Source organism: Sciurus vulgaris (genome assembly GCF_902686455.1).
Source record: "Sciurus vulgaris genome assembly, chromosome: 18".
Lineage (NCBI taxonomy): Eukaryota > Metazoa > Chordata > Mammalia > Rodentia > Sciuridae > Sciurus > Sciurus vulgaris.
In genome coordinates, this window is record NC_136479.1 from 15,126,158 (window position 1) to 15,142,012 (window position 15,855).

The 15,855-nt window shown below is 39.6% G+C and overlaps 2 protein-coding genes across 11 annotated transcripts in view; both read left to right on the top strand.

Annotated features, from left to right (window-relative positions):
- Nucleotides 1-15,855, top strand: part of ACSM3 (acyl-CoA synthetase medium chain family member 3) — a 62,375-nt gene that overhangs the window by 22,185 nt on the left and 24,335 nt on the right. For 6 of the 10 annotated variants that reach the window (XR_013760690.1, XM_079120868.1, XM_079120863.1 and 3 more), the window contains exons 1-3: nt 2,502-2,701; nt 8,105-8,368; nt 8,956-9,166. Coding sequence is in view for 9 of the 10 variants with exons in the window: in XM_079120868.1 (XP_078976994.1) it covers nt 8,156-8,368; nt 8,956-9,166 (424 nt within the window). In the remaining variant the exon portion in view is untranslated. Of the gene's footprint in view, nt 1-2,500; nt 2,702-4,197; nt 4,254-8,104; nt 8,369-8,955; nt 9,167-15,855 lie in introns of those variants that run through there. The other 4 variants (XM_079120869.1, XM_079120862.1, XM_079120865.1 and 1 more) reach the window with 3 other exon arrangements.
- On the top strand, nt 13,035-14,995 carry LOC306649714 (sorting nexin-24). Its single transcript, XM_079120909.1, has one exon. It carries the CDS (start codon nt 13,049-13,051, stop codon nt 13,556-13,558), a length of 510 nt encoding a protein of 169 aa, XP_078977035.1. The 5' UTR covers nt 13,035-13,048; the 3' UTR covers nt 13,559-14,995.

Genomic DNA, 15,855 nt, shown 5'->3' on the forward strand with positions numbered 1-15,855 from the left:
AGATGCCGGGTGACTAAGAGCTACTGGGTAGCCATAGAACTTGGACTGTTTGCCAGGGAAATCAAATTGTACCATTCCTCACATCCCACATGATCCTCCCATCTCCTGGGAGGAGAAGCTCACTGAGGGTTGAGTTGATTGTCAATGGCCAATGATTTAATCAATCATGCCTGTGTAATAAAGCCTCCATAAAACCCCAAAAGGATAGGATTTGGGGGATTTCCAGATAGCTGAACAATAAGGAGGTTCGGGAAGGACAAAGCACAAGAAGCCTTGTACCCCTTCTCCCATATCTCACCCTATGCCTCTTTTCCACCTGGCTATTCATTTGCATCCTTTGCAGGATCCTTTAAAACAAATGAATAGATTTAAGTAGAGTGTTTCCTGTTGTTCTGTGAACCATTCTAGCAAATTAATTGTACCCAAGGAAGGAATCAGAGGGACCCCAATCTAATACAGGTTACGGTGAGTAATAAAAGTTATAATCTGAGACTTGCAATTGGCATCTGAAGTAGGGGGCAATCTTCTGGTACTGAGCTCTTAATCTGTGGGATCTGCCACTATCTTCAGGTAGTTAATGTAGAATTAAATTGAAGTAAAGGACACCCAGCTGGTGTGTGCTGGAGAATTGCTTGGTGAGTCGGGGGAGGCAAGGAACAATCCTGTTGTGTTGAGTGGTGTGTAAGAGTAGGAAAAACATTTTTTTCCTATCTCTAACGGGATCCACCTCAGAATGAAAAAAGCTTAAGAAAAAATTCAGTGAACTGGAAGCTAGAACAATAGAAATCGCTCAACCTGAACAAGAGAATGGAACTAAAATGGGATTTGGGGAGGAGCCTCAGGGACCTGTGGGATTATCACAAAAGATCTATGAAGGGGCAGAAAATTACTCCAAGAAATAAGGCTGAAAACGTTTCAAATTTGAGAAGGACACATAAACATAGAATTCAACAATATATGAATAGAATCATATACAATTAAGTTGGGTTTATTCCAGGGAAGCAAATTCACTTTATTAACAAAGAGCAAGAAGAAAAAAAAAAGCATATGATTACATTAACTGATGCAGAAAAATGCCAAAATTTGCTACCTCTACACGATAAATTTTCAGAAAAATAAGAATAGAGAACTTCCTCAACTCAACAAAAAACCTACAGTTGGGCTGGGGTTGTGGCTCAGTGGTGGAGCACTTGCCTAGCATATTGAGGCACTGGGTTTGATTCTCAGCACCACACAAATAAATAAATAGCCCATCAACAACTAAAAAACAAAGTTTAAAAAAAAAGCTAGTAAAGTTTAAAACAAGTATTGATAATAGAATAAAACAAAATACATTAATATTGCAGGTAAAGATTCTTATATAATTAAAAAAGAAAAGAAAAACCTACCACTAACATTGGACCTAATTATGAAGGTCTGAATATTTTCTCTCTAATATCAGGAATAGGGCAAGGATTTCTGCTCTCATCAATCTTATTCAACATAATGCTGGTGCTAACCAGTGCAATAAGGCAAGAAAAGAAAGTAAAAGCCATGTAGATTCTAAAGGAAGAAGTAAAACTCTCTCTATTTATAGATAATGTCATTATCTACATAGAAAATCCTAAGGAATATTAACAACAAAAAACTCCTAAAACAAAAAAAATGACATATAAATTCCTCTCTTTATTTAAGAGAATTCAAATTGGGTTTCTACCTCATGTCATTGAAAGAAAAATTTGTTCATATATCCATCAAATATTTACTGAGTGCCTAAAATTTTTTAATAGCTATTCCATGCAATAATGATACATCAGCAAATAAAACAAAGTTCTTACTTTCAAAGGTGGTGAGAAGAGATGTAAAAAGTTAAAGCAGGCTAAAGAGGCGGGGAGAATGAGGATTTCTACTTTAGAAAATGTATTAAGGAAGACCTCTTTGATGGGATGTGGCCAAGCGGGTATCTCAGAGAAGAGTTACAGGTAGAGGGGGTTCAACAAAGCCCAAGGCTGGAACATGCATGGTTTGTTTGAGAAAAGGCAGAGTGCTGATGAGTCTGCAGTAGAGTGACACAGAGGAGGAAGTGCAGGCTGTGGGCAGAGAGGACCCTGTGCCCCATCATACAGCTTCTTGTAGTCTACATGCGGACTTGGATTTTATTTACAGTGAACTGAGGAGTACAGGAGTGACTTCAGCGTTTATGTTTAGTCCTGACCAGTTCAACAGATCCACAAAGCAACTGGCTTGCTGAGGCCTAGGTTAACCCATACACACCCCTCAACTTCTTTTTCTTTTTTTTTCCATTTCAAATACCTCCACGTCTTCTCATTTGTTCTTTCCTCCTTCTGAGAACTTCCTTTGTCCCTTCACAAGACTAACCCTTCCAGAACCTTCTTGGGCACTGTCCTACCTATGAATAAATTGCTTTCCCAGCTTGCTAAAAGCCTGCCCCTGTATATAATCATTACCTGTAAGCAGGACTGCCAAGGATTGCATAAACTTTCGATGTAAATTTAGCCCTGAGTTCCTGCTCCTCCTTCCAAAGAGTCTTCGCCAATCAAGAAAAGAAATCACTCTGGGCACATTTGCTTCTGATTGTCACACTACTTCTTTACTCACTGGCTATTACCAAGTCCAAAGCAAAGGTGGAAAATCAAGTCTCAGGACTGCTCTTCTGGGAGACACGTCTGACCACCTCCTGCTGTCAGAAGCCATAATTTTAGTGAGTACCTGCCTGATTTGCTGTACTGATAAAGACATTTTTTTTTTTTGAGCAAAGATAGTAAATTATAAGCAAACAAAATCAACTGATCTAAAGAAATGCTACCACTGAAGTCACAGGCAGCCAAGGTATTTCTTTCAGAATTTCCCAGTTGTTGTGTGTAATATCCCAAGTAAGTGATGAGGCGTGTGCACACAGAAATGGCTGTAAGCGCAGCAGCTGAGTTTCCATGTCAAGACTTCTGGTGCTTTTTGATCTTCTTTAAGCATGTGCATGCATTTACTTGATAAATTGTTTTCAAACAAATTTTGAGTCTGAAGAGCAGCTGAGTTTTTCACTGTTTTCATTGTTTGCTTAGTTCCCACCCTGCTCAGTAGCGGATGGAAACCTGTCTTCTACATCATCTAGAAAGCATGCAAACTACCTCAAGAAAACTTTGGGAAACTTAAAATGCAAAATTGAAGAAAATAATTTGGAGGCAGCCACGTTTTTCCATTAGGTGATCAACTGAGGGATGCTCCAAAAGTTGTGTTTTTAGGCAACATCTTATTGCTGGTGGGAAGAATAGCCTGGGCCATGTATGACAGACCACTGTAATTACTTGGACAACTTAGGGGGAGGAGTGTTTACGGAGATGTAGGGAGGCCCCCCTTGGCACCAATGTTTAGGTGAACATAACGTATGTCAGGTGAGACAGTAAATACTTTCAAAAGTCCATCTGACACATCAGTAGTACTGTCTTTCTTAGAAGAATTTTCCTTGGCAATATTTCTGTCGGCTCAGTATAAAAATCTGGACTTATCTGAAAGTTATCTCAGTTCTTTCATCTACAAAGAATTTTTACAAATGCTAAGATAATTTAAAAAGACAGGAATTGAGCTTTAGGGAGAAGGCAATATTATGGTTTTGGTGAGGAGGATGTTGGTATTTTCTTTTTGGTAGAATAGAATGATCAGGTTCATTTTCAGCTCCAAATGGCTGGTCAAGTTTGTTTTTAATGTATGTTTGAAGGATTATGAATGTGGTGGAGAGTTTTGTATCAGGCATAGGGAAGAAATCATACTGACTGCTGATTCTACTCAGCATCAGCCAGTTGAGTACAGTGTATTTATCCCAATTACAATATGTGCATAATTGTTTAACAGTCTACAAGCTTCATGGGGGCACCATTAGCTGTGTGTTGCTTGCATCTGTATTTTCAGCAGGTAGTATACACCTGGCATGTAGTAAGTGCTCAGTAAGTATCTGGAGAACGAACAAGTGTGTTATTCAATCTGGATATGCATGCACTTGTCTATACTCCTTGTATGTAAAATGACAATGATAAATCAATGCAAAATGCTTAGCACTGTGAAGCCACTGGTCAGATCTTAGCAAAAATGTCACATTCCCAGAGAGACCTCCTAAAATAGACTCCCTTTTCTCCTGTTACCCTTTCCTTTTGTTCAATATCACATTTATTTGTTGCCTTACTTATGTGTTTCTTTCCATGACAGAGAAGAGTCTCATTCATTCACCTGTATATACTCTATGTCTGAAAAGTGTTTCCATGGTAGGTACTCAGTAGCTGCTAAATAATAAATGAAACATGCTTACCTACCAAGAATGAAGTGCAACGTCCCAGTTCTAACCAGTCTAAATTCCTGCCTCTTATTTTAATAGGATCAGAAATTGTTTTATTATACTTCTTAACTATTTAAAAATACTATTTGTTTTTATATCCAAGTAATGAGACAAAGAATCAGAATATTTATTTTGAAGAAAATAGTTTCAAATTTTCATCTAAATTGTAAAATAATAGAGACAACTCAAGTGATTATTGATAGGGGACTGTGTTAAAGAAATCACGGCTACTGTCATGAATAACTGAAAAGAACAAATAAAAAAAGAAAGAAATTATGGTGCTACCATTCATTAGAATTCAATGCAGCTACTTTAAAAAAATGAAGAGCCTCATGTACTGATATGAAGAGATCTCTAGAAACACGTTTAAAAATATTTTTAGGAGGGATGGGGGTAGGAAGGATATTAAATGAATCAGACATTATTACCCCATTGTATATGTGTAACTATACGACTGATCGGATTCTGTATCATGTCTAACAAGAAGAATGAGAAATTATACTCCACTATATATGATGTATCAAACTACATTCTACTGTCATGTGTAACTAATTAAATAAAAAATTTAAAAATGTTTTTAGTGGGCAGAACAGTGTGTATCTAGGCTATCTGTTTTGTAAAGTGGTGGGAAAAAAAGAATCTATAGTCATGCTTGCTTGAATACACAGAAAGAAACCCTGAAAGGTGACCAGAAAGAATAACAGAAATTCCTTGAGAAATAAGAGTGGGATGGAAATGGGAAGATTTAAGACTGCAGATTTTTCACTGTGTACCTTTGATATTTTTTGAATCATCTGAAGACATTATGCAAAAAATGAAGAACAGAGACAAATTATGTTTGGACATTTAGTGTTGACTGTTTCCTTCAGTGTAAAGAAAACTGAGGCTAAGTTTGTTAGGATGGACAGTAGCCAAATGGGCAAGTAGCAATTTGCCAACAAAGAACCAAGATCAGTAGTTCTCTCTCCACCCAGGCCCCAGTGCCAAGTCAAATGACATTTGAGGAATTAAGAACTTAACCCCCAGGAAAATGGGCCTCAGAATGATTTTATTTCTGTTCCAAAGAGCAGCTTTTTCTCCTTAGAGCTGACATTTCTGTTAATGAGTTTCCTACTACACCCTATAGTCAAGAGAAGAGAGATGGGCAACTTACTAAAACTAAACCTGGGCCCTTAGAAAAATCTTAGGAAACTTCTCCTTTGATTTTCCTGTATTTTAATGTTCTGTATCAGTCCAGTTCTGAGCTATTGTCAACATAGATCAACACTGTCCAGAAGAATTTCCTGCAATGACAGAAATGTTTTATGTCTGCACTGACCCATGTACTACAGCCACCAGCCATGAGTGCTATTAAGCACTCAGAATGCAGCCAGTGTGACTGAAAGACTGATTTTCAAATTTTATTTAAATTAATTTAAATAAAACAGTCACATGTGGACAGTACAGGTAGTCACATGACTCTGGTTAAGTAGTAGAGGCACTTCTTAGGTCTACTGGAATCCTGAGTTGTTGAAGTTAACTGCATCCAAAAATTTTCACTTCCAAAAACATTTCTTATTCATTCAACCTGTTTCTTAAGCACCTACTATGGACCATATGCTATCATAATTGTCAGGGATAGTAGCATTGATGTAACAGACAAGGCTCCACTCTCTTAAAATTTATATTCTAATATAACCAGCAAATGGTAGCCCATGGGATAAATCCAGCCTCTGCCTGTTTTTGCACAGCCTGCAAACTGAGAATGGTTTTCACATTTTTAAATGATTGAGAAAACATTAAAAGAGTAACAAAAATTCAAGGTTTCATATCCATAAATAAGATTCTTTGGAAAACCCAGCCATGTCCATTAGCATAAGTATTATCAATGGCTACATCAGAATTGAATAGTTGCAACAGAGATCATATACAGTTTGTGAAGTCCAGAATGTTTACTGTTTATCTCTTTACAGAAAAAGTTTGCCAACCCCTCTTCTAGTGGAAATATGCTAGGCTCTATCATAATCATTTTTGTACAAAATGATTGGAGCAACTCTCTGACAGAGGTTCTATTAGTCTCTCCACTGGTAAAATGTCAAACCAAGGTTCAAAGTGGTTAATGATTCAATCACAGTTCATAAGTGGCAAAACTGGGACTTACATGACTGTATGGTTTAATAGCTAATGTATTTAGCCAAAATGGTATGGGCCAGTGATTTTTATGCTTAACAGTACATACCAACCACCTGGGAATCTTGTTAAAAGTTTAATATCCATTAATTCAATGGGTCTGGGGCCTGAGTTTATGTGTTTCTAACAAGCTTCTAGGTGATGTTGATGCTGCTGGTTCACAGATTGCAGCCTTTAGGCGAATGATTCTCAACCCTGGCATTGCATTAGAATCCTCCAATGAACTTTCTAAATAGTTCTAAATATGATGTCCAGGGTCCACTCCCAAAGATGCTGATTTAATTGATTCAAGACCTAGTCATCAGGATTTAAAAAAAAAAAAAACCTTACCTAATGATTCATATATATGGCCAAAATTGAGAATCACTATTTTATGAAATATTGGACTGAAGTAAAAACATTCACATGGGAATTCAAAACGGGAGAGTTCTGGTTCTGACTCTAATAATGACAGGTTGAAGCCAGTTGCCTCTCCTCTCTGGGGCTCCAGATGTCTTTGCAAGTGAAAAATGAGGCTCAAACCAGATTATCTCAAAGGATTCAAGAAAACTGACTTATCAGGTCCTCATACAAAGAAATGGGAAGGTCAGAAGAAGTACCCAGGCTTCCAATTCAGTACACCAACATGATGCTCAAACCCCAGGTCCATCTAGGAGAAAACTAAACTGATATCAGTTATTATGCATTGTTTTGGCAGTTTATCAATACAGAAATGCTTCTACATTAGTCAGGCTGCCTTATGTAGCAAATAGCTAGAATTGCAGTAAAAATTATTATTTAATGATTATGAAAGTAATACATATTTCATTATAGAAAATTTAGAAAATTACACAAAGTATAAAGAGGAGAACCTTGAATATTCATAATTCCTAGAATAGTATCTTTAACAGCCTCAACAAATAAATGACAATGTGATCAAATGATTTCCCACAGAAGGAGGAAGGGTTAGGGGGCCCCAAGGGGCCTCCCCCACAAAATCCCTAAAGGTTAAAGCCCTATTATTACATCTCCAACAATACAGCTTCCAGGACTTGAAAGTAGCGTGGGCTTTTACTGGGAGCATGGGAACAGCAGCCTATAAACTAGACAGATTATAAACTTTGACAGTTTACTTTCATGCCTAATTGGTAGTGGGCTACTCCCCATTTCTTCATCTTATCTTATCGATTGTGAAAAATTCTCCTGAACTTTTCTGTACTACTTTTGAAATCTGCAGATAAAAGATAAGAAGCCTTCATCCTTTTACGGACAGTGAGATTACCTGGGTGTCCCAGATCTTTATTTCTTTAGAAATACATGTTGGGAAGCAATAGTTCATTAGTTAGAATGGGCTAAGACATGATAGTTTAAATCCAGCCCAAGTTCTCTTGCTAGCAATTTTCTCTATCAGTAAACACAGATGGTAACAATACCAACTTCACAGTGTTAATCTGAGGATTAATGACAAAGTGTATATAAAACACTGAGCACAGTTTTTAGAACACAGGAGTATTCAGAAAATGGTGCAATGATAATGGTGGCAGTAGGTAATAAAAATAAAACTGAGCTGCTTCGGGGTATGGCTACGTTCAGGACCGAAATAAATCTATGACCTTTTTGCTTGTCTTTTAGATGGATTAGTCTCCATGGAAATCCTGAGTGCTAAAACATCCAACGAAATTGATGCTAGTCACCATGGAGATACTGCTCAATGCCAAGTGTTTTCAGCGCTTAGCAATTTCTGGTTTTATGAGAGCTTTTCATAGAGATTACAGAAGAGCAATCCCTCAGAATTTCTCCAACTATGAGTCCATGAAACAGGACTTCAAACTGGAGATTCCAGAGTATTTCAACTTTGCTAAAGATGTCCTGGACCAGTGGACCAATAAGGAGAAGGTATGGAGAAAGGGACAGTCAGATGACAGTTTCTGAGCTGGGAGCAATTTTGCCCCCCTGTGGACATTTAGCAATGTCTGGAGACATTTTTGTTGCCCTGAGGAAATGTGGGTGGAGAGGGGGTAGTTGCTACTGGATAAAGGCAAAAGGATACTGCTAAAAATCAAACAAACAAACAAAAATTAATGTAAAGGACAGTTCTTTATGGAATAAATTATTTATAGAATAAAATATTTACAGAATAAATAATTATCTGGCCCACAATGTCAATAGTTAGGTTGATTTTTAAAAAACAAAAAGTATAGTGAAAAGTGACTCCAAGAGTCAGAAATGGTAGGAAATAAGGCACAGATACAGTATTCAGAGAAATATAAAGGAAAGTAATATTCTAACTTTTTGGGAAAAGAAGCAATTGCACTAAATAAGAAATGACATTGCTCCCTAGAATAAGAATCCCAGAGTTATTTCCAAAGACTCAGTATAAGTCCTAACTAATACATTCAGAGGATATACTCCATTGGTTCCACCGAAATAGCATTTAACTGTCTAACAACCTCTAAATCCATGGCTGGTTTGTCTTTCCTTAGGCTGGACAGAGGCCTTCTAATCCAGCCTTCTGGTGGATAGATGAAAATGGAGATGAAGTAAAGTGGAGTTTTGAGGAACTGGGATCTTTGTCCAGGAGATTTGCCAATATTCTTACAGAAGCCTGTTCCCTGGAAAAGGGAGATCGAGTAATTGTGATTCTGCCTAAGATCCCAGAGTGGTGGCTTGCCAATGTGGCCTGTTTGCGAACAGGTTAGTAATGTTTGCAATCCAATCATATTTAAACTAAGCCAGAGGAGAGATTTTTAAAAAAGCCTAAGTAGTCGTGAGATATTTATTTGGGTAGATCCTTTGAAGAAGAACGCTGTACAATGTAATATTATTCTCAGGACCTTTAGAAATGTGTTGGAAACATGTCATGCTTTTCGACCTACACAGGAAGTTAGGTTTTTCATACATAGTGAAATAGATTTGTAAGTGAATGCTAGTCAGCAATTGAAGAGCCTCATGCCTACTTTCCCTCTCCTCCTACAGGAACCCTGGGTATCTGAAACTCAGTATGTTCACGTACTAAAAGAACCCCATTTCTCATGCCTTTGTTCCTGTCATGGCTAATAATCATCCAGCTGTCCCCTAAGGCAAACCCTAAGCAATACCCACTTCTGAGACCAATCCTAAGTTAATAGATCATGTATTAGGATACAGTTTAGTCTTGCTACTTCGTGAATTATTATCTATGTGTCTCTGTTCTGATCCATTAGCCTGAGTATATACTTTAGCTTTGGAAGACAATCCATTTATTTTTCAATTCTTAGATCATGCTATCACCCTCGGTGCCAGCTCCTATGGAGTTGCTCCTCCTCATTCCCAATAAGTTACTATGCCTTATAAATCTGACTGCCTACCTGCCTCCAGAGTTTCTCCAATTTTATCGCCATTGCTTTATTTCACATCGTTAGCATCTCCCAAATGGATTCTCCCCAGGTTCCTCCTAATTCTGGTCTTAAGTGTGCCCACACCCCTACTCCAGTCCAGTGCATCCTCCCTACCCAGTCTTTTCCCTAGAACACACGATGCTATCATTTTCCTGTTTGACATTATTTAATACCTCTCCATTGCCTAAGAGATAAACTCTGAAGTTCTTTAGATGCACCATGAAACACTAGTCATCTCCTCTTTATTGCTGTAATTTCTCTACTATCATACTCCACCATTATGCAGAAAAGCCATCTCCTGGCTTTTCTGCATACCATTTCCTATACTGGAAATTTCCTATACTGGAAAACCTTTCCCTCACATTTAATCACATGGGCAAGTCTTACTGACTTTCCAGTCTCAGCTCAATGTTACTTTCTCAGACAACCACACCCTGATGTCCTGACCCACTGAGTCTCTCTCTTCCTGGAGGTCTCAGGATGTCGAGAACTTGGTGAATGAATCGGCTCTGGCCATTCGCCTAGTAGGTCAGAAGCCTCCTGATCTCAGTGCATCTGACAGTAGAGCTCTGAATCTCAGGTCAGAGGGGCAGATGGCTCTTAGAATCACGCTTCGAAGTTGGGTGCATAAAATGGTATTACCAACATTTTAATTTGCATTAAAGGCAAAAATACTGGCACAAGTATCTCCTTTCTCCTTGCTAACAGACCTGCATGAGAAGACAAAGTTTAATTTAAAGTTTGGTAGACTGGGATTCAGAACACGTGATGTTCACAATTCATTTGCACCAGGATTTGGAAGTCTGATCTATCCCTCTAAGACCCACACATTACTCCCTGCCCCCCCCCAACAAATATTTGCTAGGCACCTGCTATGTTTCAGGAGTTGTAGGTTTGAGAGTCTGGTGGTAAAGACAGTCATGAGTTAAATGATCATATAGTGATAAATTCAACAAAGGAAATGGTGCAAGAGTCATCAGTGCCAGGGTACTTGACACAGATGGAGAGAAAGTCAGGGGGACATTAAGCTGAGGCCTGAGAGACAAGTGTCAGTGGAGAAGAGAAGGTGTGGGTGATGGGAGACTTAAAGTCAAATGGAGAAGCTTGTGCAAAGTCCCTGAGGCAGGAAATAACTTGTAGGTGACATTAACACAGGAGTTCTACGGGGGGCACGTCATATCCAAACCATAACACCCTGTCAGTTTGCTCCAGTAAATTTTCTTTATCTATTTTCTGTAGTAGCAATACCCACTTCTGAGACCAAGCCTAAGTTAATATATCATATATTAGGATACAGTTTAGTCTTGCTACTTCATGAATCATTATCTGTCTATGTGTCTCTGTTCTGATCTATTAGACTGAGTATATAGTTTAGCTTAGGAAGACAATCTATTTCTTTTATTTTTAAATTCTTAGATCATTCTATCACCCTCGGTGCCAGCAACAAACTCATCACACTTTAACTTTCACATACTCTTTTTATGTATTATAAAATGCCATTACAACAAAAATTTTAGTATATAATTATCAAGGTAATTATATTAGTGTATAATTATATTAGCATATAATTATATTAACATGTCATTAAAAAGTATTAATTCTCAATAAGCTTATCCCTTATTTTGAGTAATATTTACCATAAAAAAACTAGTGCTCAGTTGCAGATCTTTAGGAACTTTCTCTGGCTTTAAAATAAGCATTTGCTTATTTGCTCACTTTCTCTTTGAGAGGTGCATGATTAGGAAGGGGGAAGCTTCATTTTATTCACAGGGAAGCCGAAGCTTCATAGACAGGGGAAGGGAACATCGAGTCACTGGCCCATGGCTACTCAGCAAGTCAATTCTGGAGATCACTGCACTCTCCAGCGTTTTCTAGGGTATTCCTAACATTTTAAAGTAAGATCGAGCCCATTTCTTCTTCCTTTTCTGGGCGGTGGGGTATTTCTTATTATGGTGAAATACACACAAGGACAGTGACCAGTTTTAGATGTGCCGTTGAGGAGCATTCAGTATGTTGGCAAGGCTGTGCAACCGTTATCAGTATCCCCTTCCAGAACATTTTCATCTTCCCATATCTAAGCTCTCTACCCGTTAACTCCTCACTCTCTCCCATCTGCTCCCCACATCTGCTATTCCACAGTCTTTCTTTGTGAATCTGCCTGGTCTAGGTACCCTATATTAACAGAATCATACAGTATTTGTCCTTCCTATAGCAACTTTTTAGCTTAACAAAAACTTCTCCAGAACAAGAGAACTATAAAAAATATCCCATAATCATTGTTCACAATGTCATCTCCAAGGAATTTGAGGAAATGGAATCTGGGCTCGTTTTCAGGCATAGTCTTGTAAACTTGCCCAGTAGGAGCTGGAACCTCAGATCTGAGGCAGTCACAGTCCCCATCCCCACCTTTTTGGCGGGGGGGCAGTGCCTGGGATCCAACCCAGGCCTTGCACAAGCTAGGCAAGTGCTCTGACACTGAGCCATGTCACAGTTCTTTTGCGGGTCCCAGTTTGTGGCTACTGGCCCACAGAATCACAGCAGCCTACTGGGCTCACTCTAGTGGACTGACACCTGGGACAACCCGACCACTCGGTAGACCCAGGGCTCAGAGAAGCCCCTAGCTCTGTGCTCCCTCTTCTCATCCACACTCCAAGCAATAGTGACTTATTTAACAAACGGCTGTTTATTTCCTGCCAGCCTTGTTTCCATTTTGCTTACACCTGAAGAAGAACAATGTAAGACCCCTCAGTGCCTGGTTGGAACGCTGTGTGGCTGGGCAGCAGCCCAGTCCTCAGGGGTGAGTCCGGTGCTCCAGCCTTCAGCGAGGAACGGCTGAATAGGCGCGGAGGGCACTTTCTCACCTGCAGGCCGGTTCCGGACTTCAGGTTGAACAGCAGTGAGCTCAGGAGCCAGCAGTCTATTCACCCTGAAATTTCCTCCGTGGTCATGCTACTTTCTTTCCATCACTTCAGAGCTCTGTAGAAGCAGGCCCCGGGCATGCCTTCCCAGGGACATTCATAGGAGATGAAGCTCCTCCTGTGCACAATTTCCTGGGCCAGCATGCACCACTTCAGACCTACTGATTAGCCCCTTTGTCACACAGGATGGTGATGGCCACAGTACAGGGGAAAGTGTCACACAAAGCAATGGTAGGCGGATGACATGAAATGCCTCCATGAGCCGGCCGGCTGGCTCGGCCATGGAGGTCTACATCCCGTCCTTTCGCTACGAGGAGAGTGACCTGGAGCGGGGATACACGGTGTTTAAGATAGAAGTGCTTATGAATGGAAGAAAACATTTTGTTGAAAAAAGGTACAGCGAATTTCATGCTTTGCACAAAAAGCTTAAGAAATGTATAAAAACTCCAGAAATCCCTTCTAAACATGTTAGGAACTGGGTTCCAAAAGTTTTGGAACAGCGACGACAAGGTTTGGAAACATATTTACAGGCTGTCATTTTAGAAAATGAAGAACTTCCCAAACTCTTTCTTGATTTCCTAAATGTGAGACACTTGCCCTCTCTACCAAAGGCAGAAAGTTGTGGATCTTTTGATGAGACAGAATCTGAAGAGTCAAGCAAACTGTCCCACCAGCCGGTGCTGCTGTTCCTCAGGGATCCATACGTCTTGCCTGCAGCCAGCGATTTTCCAAATGTGGTTATTGAAGGAGTACTCCATGGGATATTTTACCCTCATCTGCAGCCCAGGTAGAAATCCTACAAGGCTCAAAGAAGCTGAAGCAAGTTTTCAAAGTCATAGTCAAGGAAATCGATATCTACCAAATTAACCTAAACTCCATGGCATAACAGCTCTAGCTAGTGGTAAAATTCACAGTCCCAACTTAATTCAGGGCAGGGACGTTTCCATTAGAATGGTGCTTTTAAAAATAGAAACTGAACCAGGGTGGTGGTCAGGTTAAGGCTGAGTTTTAAGAAGTAGAATGTAACTGCCAACTTAGAAACCCACGAAAAGGAGGTCACAGTAGATTCCTGGGAGCAGAGTGTCGGCGAAATTATGCTCTGCTTCAGTCGCACCATTTACTAATTGAACATTGTATCCTGAATCATCCTGAGACGGGTCAGCTTGAGTGGATTTTTGTTCAGATCTCCTGACACACTAATCTCTTCACCCTGCAATTTTCTTGGCCTGTGATTGTACATTCTGAAGTGCTGGCACCAGAAGAGCATCACAGAAACACACTGTGCTGTGGGGAAGGAACCAAACTGGAAATTAAATTTATTGGCAGTGTTATGACATTTAAAAATCATGGCATCTTAATTTATATTACAGTGGAGTTGCATCGCATCCCAGAAGTTAACTTCTAACACCAGAGCATAAGATGAAATGGCATGTTAGACTATCCTTGAGAGCCCTTTAGAAAGGTACTGTATTAGAAGCCTGTACACCCACCACATCGTCTCTTCTCTAGCATTGGAAAATAAGAATGGTCATTTGAAGATCAAATTCCATTGATGGTGGTGGTTTGGGGACAATTGTGTATAAAAAGCACATTCTTCTAAACATTAGAATCACACTTAGCCCTATAGGATGCTTGCTGGGTAAGAGGCAGATGTGAAAAGATGATGACTGAAGAAAGAGCAGATGTACAGTACTGGTCCAGGTTCACTTGGGGGCGTGCATTCAAGTTAATGGCATTGTCACAGGGCTTCGTGTTATTTTCCCTATGGATTCCTCTTGGCTGGCCTCATGTATTCAGTTAGATGTGTCTCTGATGTAACTCCACTGGACATCGTACATTCATATTTTGAGTAGCTAAGGATAAAACCATATATGCTACCTGTATGTATGTGCCACAAATGGGCATTCATTGAACACTAATTAATAGCTAGCCTAGTCGTGGTTATTAGCTTTAATTAGTTTCTGTGTGGAAGAAAAATATATAAGATTGAAACTATTAACTACATCATGGTTTTTGATTAGGATCTAAATACACAAGTTTAAAGCCTACTGCAAACTTTTAAAAATGTTTTGTGTTAGATTATGTTATTACATGTTGGAAATAAGCAAAAACTAAGTAATCAAGTGTCATCAGTCAAAAATAACTGAATTGTCAAGTATTGGAGATATTTTTTAAATGTTTTTATGTTACTAGCTATTTTGAGTTAAATAAAAACAAAGAACAAGAGATATTTGAATTGAAAAAAAAAAAAAAAAAAAAAAAAAAAAGAAATGCCTCCATGAGAAGCTGGTAGTCAGCTTTGGCATCAGTAAACCCCAGAAGACATGGCTCCCAGAAAGCGGCCCGGATCTGGCTCAAGAGGGTTCTGGGAGTGAGGTGGCTAGCCACAGAGGTCCACTTTATGCCCTTGCTGCTCTGCCACTGAAACTTAATTTTTTAAATGGACATGTTTCTTTCTCTTTCTGTCTCCCTGCTCCTCCCTAATCTCAGGGAAACAGAATTACCTTTCTTCCCCATCTTAGGCAGATTTATCTGTCCTTGAGTACACAGCAACTCAAGAACAAAGTAATCCAGACTTTGGGGATGGCACCAGAAGATCTCAGAAATGACCGTCTCCCACGTTAACAAGTGGATCACAACTCTGAGAGAACACGTGGGATGGAGCCTTTGAGTGGCCTCTTTAAAAGCTGCTGATGAACAGAATAAACCTTTTCCCTTTTTCTCATAACCATGCCGTCATTGGATTGGCATCGGGGATAGGACTGAACTTTCAGCAACACTGTCATGTTGTCCAAGCTAGTCTTGAACTCCTGGGCCACCTGGTCCTCCTGCATCAGCCTCCCAAGCAACTGGGATCACAGATGCACTGTGATTGGCTTTTGCTTTCCCTTTCACTGTAGTCCCAGCTACTTGGGAGGCTGAGTCAGGAGTGTTCCTGAATGCTCCGGAGCTATCGATAGGATCTTTGAGGAGCAATAGATAGAACCAAGCATTTAACTCTCAAAGGAGCTACAAAAAAATGGGAGGCCAACTCTCTGTTGCCATGGAAAGGGTACAATTAGCTCCTTGTACAGCTCGACCTCACAGA

Excerpts from the sequence above, each read along its gene's own strand:
- LOC306649714 (XM_079120909.1), top strand. The coding sequence starts at position 13,049 with ATGGAGGTCTACATCCCGTCCTTTCGCTACGAGGAGAGTGACCTGGAG.